This window comes from Salvelinus sp. IW2-2015, linkage group LG4q.2 (assembly GCF_002910315.2).
Source record: "Salvelinus sp. IW2-2015 linkage group LG4q.2, ASM291031v2, whole genome shotgun sequence".
Lineage (NCBI taxonomy): Eukaryota > Metazoa > Chordata > Actinopteri > Salmoniformes > Salmonidae > Salvelinus > Salvelinus sp. IW2-2015.
The window spans coordinates 9607772-9613771 of record NC_036843.1 but is presented as its reverse complement, the minus strand read 5'-3'; the positions used below and the strand labels follow the sequence as shown (position 1 = coordinate 9613771).

Genomic DNA, 6000 nt, shown 5'->3' with positions numbered 1-6000 from the left:
CCCGCCCCCCCCTGCTCCTGCTCTGGGGTGCCTGGGTGTCCAATTGTTCCCCAGACCAGTTTAGCAGCAGTCATCAAACCCAGCCATTGTTTCTAACAGGCCATGGGCCAGACATCAACCCGTCTCACTGCTGCCCTCTCTCAGCTCCACCTGACAGGTTTGATGTCATTCCAGCCCGCAGATACCATGTGCCGCTGGTCAACAACAGAGGGAGGAAAAATGCCTGCTCCCTAATCTGTTGGCAAAAGGAGAGAGCTAGCTAGCCTTTCACTGAAACCTTCTGGAGCATTAGCTGGTCAAAATACAGAGGACTGGAACCCTCTGGGAGAATCAATATGAAGGGCACCATAACTCATGGCTAAATGTCTGACCTGCGTATTATTGATTCTGGTATATGTTTACTGTGAAGGGTACCTAGATGTTAGCATAGCCTGGATGAATAAAAACATTGGGCAGTACACTGAGCCATGGTTTTATCAGCTCTAGCCGTGATGTGAAGAAGGTAAGCATGGAGCAGGGCCCTCTCTGGGGTAGAGGATGAGGGATTCAACGGATGAGACCCTCTTCCAGCATTCATTTACATTTTAAGTCATTTAGGCAGACACTCTTATCCAAGGGCAGCATCAACCAGATTTTTTCACCTCGTCAGCTTGGGGATTCGGAACCAACGACCTTTCGGTTCACTGGGCCCACGCTCGTAACCACTGGCTACCTACCGCCCCATACGTACCCAGCAGGCTAGGCACAGCCCTCCCAGTACCCAGTGCTGATGGGCTGGGCTTCCTGATGTCCCTGTGCTGTGGCCATGTACGAAGACCCACCAGTGAGCAAGGCAGACACCACCTGCACACTCCCCTGGCCCTCTCTGCCAGCATAGCAAATAATTGCCGCTTTAATTATCCCTATAAATCAGATGCTGGAAATCAGATGCTGGGTATATTTTCATGCCGTCTGCTGTTGTGTGTGCAGCGCTGACACAATGAAAGCCAGGCCTCTCTGCCATGGGCCCTGCAGGAAGAGGAGAGGGGGTACATGGGAAGGAGGGGGTCAGGTGAGCCCAGAGTGTTTGGTCCTCTGGTTGGAACACAGGTGGACTGGCTGGATAGATGGTTGCTTATAGGGCTATGGGCACTTTCACTGTCTGGGACTCAACAGTGGGCATAGGACTAATATAAATCACAAAGATGAACGAATCACTTGTCAATATAGCATAACCTGCCATGCAGCTCTGTTTGAGATAAATCATTGCTATAAATGTTTGTTATTGAATCATATAGTTATTAAACTGGACCATACATTTGGGTGTTTACCTAGGCACTTCTCAGACTGTTTTGTTCCCTGTACCTCCATACATGTGTTTACTATCTACCTTGAGAGATTTGTCTCATTATCAGCCCTTGGCAGAAGAAGAGGGGCTTTTCATTCGTGTTCTATTTTTGTTGCTTTTCTGCCTTGCCCCCACTTATTATTCAGTCCAAATACCTTGTAAGTTATGTTGTAATGTGGCAATTATCCACCAATCTACATTTAATCAAGCATAAAGCCATCATTATAAATGTTTTACTAGTCGGAGTGAATGTTCCCAGACCAATAGCTAACCCAGCAAACCGGGAACATCCCCAGGACATTATCTAAGATTCCCATTAAGTTTTAGTAAGGATTTGATCTAACATTAGGATTATAACATCCGAAAAACATTCAAAGAATATTTTTGATAACCAAATCTTATTTTTTCAGTATATAACCATGGCAGTATGGTCAATCGTTAGCCTTCTTAGACATAACTAACCCAGGGATATACTGTTAACTGGGTTATTCAACATCACTTCACTCATACTCTTTATATGATGCGTACTTCTGGGCCATAATTACAAGGTATCCAACACTATGAGGGCTGATCTAGGATCACTTTTGTTTTTTAGTTCATGAAAAATAACTTAGCTGGGACCATATCAAGCTTCTCAAATTAGGAATTATATCGGGTGTGTTAAAAAAAAAGTTAAACAGTACATTTTTTCAGAATGTTTTATTTTCTACAGTTAATCTAAATTCTGCCTGGATTTCTATATCTAAATGAAATAAAGACATCCTCTCTTCTAGTAGATTATATCTGAGCCTCAATATCACCGTATTTTTTTCCTTCAAAAGAACATGGTTAAAGAATATGTGGGATTGAACCTACAATCTTCAGATCTACAGCAAGATCATCAACTCTCGTTGTATAATCACCAACCCTCGTTGTATAATCACCAACCCTTGTTGTATAATCATCAACCCTCGTTGTATAATCATCAACCCTCGTTGTATAATCATCAACCCTAAATCAATCAACCCTCGTGTATAATCACCAAACGCCTCGTTGTATAATCACCAACCCTCGTTGTATAATCATCAACCTCGTTGTATAATCATCAACCCTAATCATCAACCCTTGTTTGTATATCATAAACCTCGTTGTATAATCATCAACCCTCGTTGTAATATCCATACAACCTAATCATCAACCCTCGTTGTATAATCATCAACCCTAATCATCAACCCTCGTTGTATAATCATCAACCCTAATCATCAACCCTCGTTGTATAATCATCAACCCTCGTTGTATAATCATCAACCCTCGTTGTATAATCACCAACCCTCGTATATTCACCAATCCTCATTGTATAATCATCAAAACCTCGTTGTATAATCATCAACCCTCGTTGTATAATCATCAACCCTCTTTGTATAATCATCAGCACGACTGGACAGTTTTTGTGTTATGAGAAATTTTGCCAGAACCTATCTAAAGTTCTGGGAACTTGCCTAGAACAAATTCTGGTTTGCTGGGAAGGTACATAGTTTTTTTTTCATATTTCCTGTTTGCCAGTACAGTAAAGTGTTCCAAATGGGCAGTGTATCTTACTCTCAGACAAACCCTTGACTGCACACATTATTTTTCTTCATGCTAAAAGAGAATGAGATTCTCAGTGGGTGGACTGATTCATATTGTACCAAAGGAGATAATACTTCAAGACTGTAATCAACATAGAAAACTTAACAATCATTTCCTTTCACACTTTCCTCTCCATTTGTCTCTTTTTCTCTCGGTCACACTCTTCCCTCGTCTCTCTCTTTCACTCTCTCTCTCCCCCCTCTCATCCTCCTTTCTCCTCCAGATGTTGATGAGTGCAGCAAGGATGGCGTGTGCTCCCATGGTCAGTGTCTAAACATGGATGGCTCCTACATCTGCCTTTGTGAGACTGGCTTCAAGTACTCTGCAGACACAGCCGACTGTGAGGGTAAGAACCCTCTACCAACCTCATACCTCCCTCACTCTTCCCACAACAAGCCACTGCTTCTGCCCCAACTGAAACACTACATTCTCACAACATTTCAGCAGAATTAATAGAATGTTCTGGTCCATTTAGACCAGAGTTCGCATCCCGGTGTGACATGTTGCTTATGATTGATTATGTAGCTGTAATCAGTTTGGTTTCAGTGGTGACGTTCCCTCAGCGAGAGAGTCCAATCCTGGCTCAGAGGCTTTCCTCTGGCTGTAGCCTTGCGTAAGGGAGCTCCCAGTGACTGGAGCTCTCCTTCCCATCTCCCCTTTGGGGGGTGAATTAACCCATTGTGGGATGGAGGTGATTCTCCCTCTGGAACGTCTCCCTTTGCTCCTTCACACGTTTTTCAGTTGCTGTAAAATATTGCTCTTGGCCATGCTGCTGCTGAGCAGCACCACAGGTCTCCTGGCCAGGCCTACTCATGCTGGGGGAGCTATTGTGCTGCCTATGAGGAGTAGGGTTGCTGTGTGTCAGTGCATGTGTGCGTGTGCATGCATGTATGACATAAGCACATGTTTATCTCAGGGCTCCTGGCCGGGCCTACTCATGCTGGAGATCCATGCTGCTGTGAGAGGTGGAGGATAGGACTGATATGTGTATGACATTAGAACATCTTCTGTCTCTCTCCACAGATCAGAATGAGTGTAAGGAGTTTGGTAGCTCAGTGTGTGGCACCTGGCGCTGTGAGAACACCATTGGCTCATACCGATGCTTCATGGGCTGCCAGCCTGGCCTGTACGGACAGGACAACCCAGACTGTGGTAAGTCAGAGTGGACACACAGGCGCTGTGCTTAGTCAACAGGTAATGTACTTACTTAATGGATAGCTGAAGGCACCCGAGTATCAGCCTCACTGCTCATTTACCTTGGGGTGGGAGAGGACAGGGCAGTGGTCTGAAAGAAGTACTCTGCATTGTCTCGATAGCCCCCCAGCTCACCCCCACCATACAGAGATACTGATATCACTCTGGCACGCATACACAAAGAGGCTCGTGTGAATCAAACGCTATCAAGTGCACTGGGCCTTCCTGGCCAGGGGTGCATAGAAAGGGGAAATGGGCCCTGAAATTGGGTCATTTAGAAAGGGAGCAGCGGTGTCATCCGAGGCAGTGTTTGAGGCCCGTCTGATAACAGGGCCAGGTCTCATCCTCCAGACAATGGGGCTAATGGAGCACTATTGGCAGGGGCCAGGGGTGTAACCTGATCCCAGCTGTTCCCCTCTCTAAGTGGGGCAAGGCTGTCGTCTGATGGGACGTACGGTGCACCCTACCCCTCCCGGCCAGCCGCCCGCCCCGGCCTTCGACCTCCTCAGGTCTCTGCAACCCGAGACACCCGTTCTGGTGGTCACCTGGTCTGGGATCAAATCAAATCAAATGTATTTATATAGCCCTTCTTACATCAGCTGATATCTCAAAGTGCTGTACAGAAACCCAGCCTAAAACCCCAAACAGCAAGCAATGCAGGTGTAGAAGCACGGTGGCTAGGAAAAACTCCCTAGAAAGGACAAAACCTAGGAAGAAACCTAGAGCGGAACCAGGCTATGAGGGGTGGCCAGTCCTCTTCTGGCTGTGCCGGGTGGAGATTATAACAGAACTGGGATGGGTGTAGACGACCGACAAATCTGTGTCTAACATCTGTAAGGTTGAACCAAAAGATTACATGTAACAAAAATGAAATACGAAATTATTATGTGAAATTGAATGAAACAATAATGTACGTTGATGCTAATATGATGTACAATATTCCATTATGTTTCTATATGATAACAATAGCATAATACAGTCGTGGCCAAAAGTTTTGAGAATGACACAAATATTAATTTCCACAAGGTTTGCTGCTTCAGTGTCTTTAGATATTTTTGCCAGATATTACTATGGAATACTGAAGTATAATTACAAGCATTTCACAAGTGTCAAAGGCTTTTATTGACAATTACATGAAGTTGATGCAAAGAGTCAATATTTGCAGTGTTGACCCTTCTTTTTCAAGACCTCTGCAATCCGCCCTGGCATGCTGTCAATTAACTTCTGGGCCACATCGTGACTGATGGCAGCCCATTCTTGCATAATCAATGCTTGGAGTTTGTCAGAATTTGTGGGTTTTTGTTTGTCCACCCGCCTCTTGAGGACTGACCACAAGTTCTCAATGGGATTAAGGTCTGGGGAGTTTCCTGGCCATGGACCCAAAATATCGATGTTTTGTTCCCCGAGCCACTTAGTTATCACTTTTGCCTTATGGCAAGGTGCTCCATCATGCTGGAAAGGCATTGCTCATCACCAAACTGTTCCTGGATGGTTGGGAGAAGTTGCTCTTGGAGGATGTGTTGGTACCATTCTTTATTCATGGCTGTGTTCTTAGGCAAAATTGCGAGTGATCCCACTCCCTTGGCTGAGAAGCAACCCCACACATGAATGGTCTCAGGATGCTTTACTGTTGGCATGACACAGGACTGATGGTAGCACTCACCTTGTCTTCTCCGGGAACAAGCTTTTTTCCGGATGCCCCAAACAATCTTGACACCAGGCCATCCTCCAAAAGTCTTTGCCTCACTGTGCGTGCAGATGCACTCACACCTGCCTGCTGACATTCCTGAGCACGCTCTCTCTACTGGTGGTGCCCCGATCCTGCAGCTGAATCAACTTTAGGAGACGGTCCTAGCGCTTGCTGGACTTTC

General features: G+C 45.4%; 2 protein-coding genes across 2 annotated transcripts in view; one reads left to right on the top strand and one right to left on the bottom strand.

Moving 5' to 3' along the window:
• vash1 (vasohibin 1) overlaps window positions 1-6000 on the bottom strand; it is a 541933-nt gene that overhangs the window by 234785 nt on the left and 301148 nt on the right. The gene's annotated exons all lie outside the window — the stretch shown is intronic.
• LOC111962964 (latent-transforming growth factor beta-binding protein 2-like) overlaps window positions 1-6000 on the top strand; it is a 153371-nt gene that overhangs the window by 131896 nt on the left and 15475 nt on the right. The window contains 2 exon segments of the mRNA XM_070443285.1: window positions 3159-3281; window positions 3959-4087. Coding sequence (XP_070299386.1) covers window positions 3159-3281; window positions 3959-4087 — 252 coding nt within the window.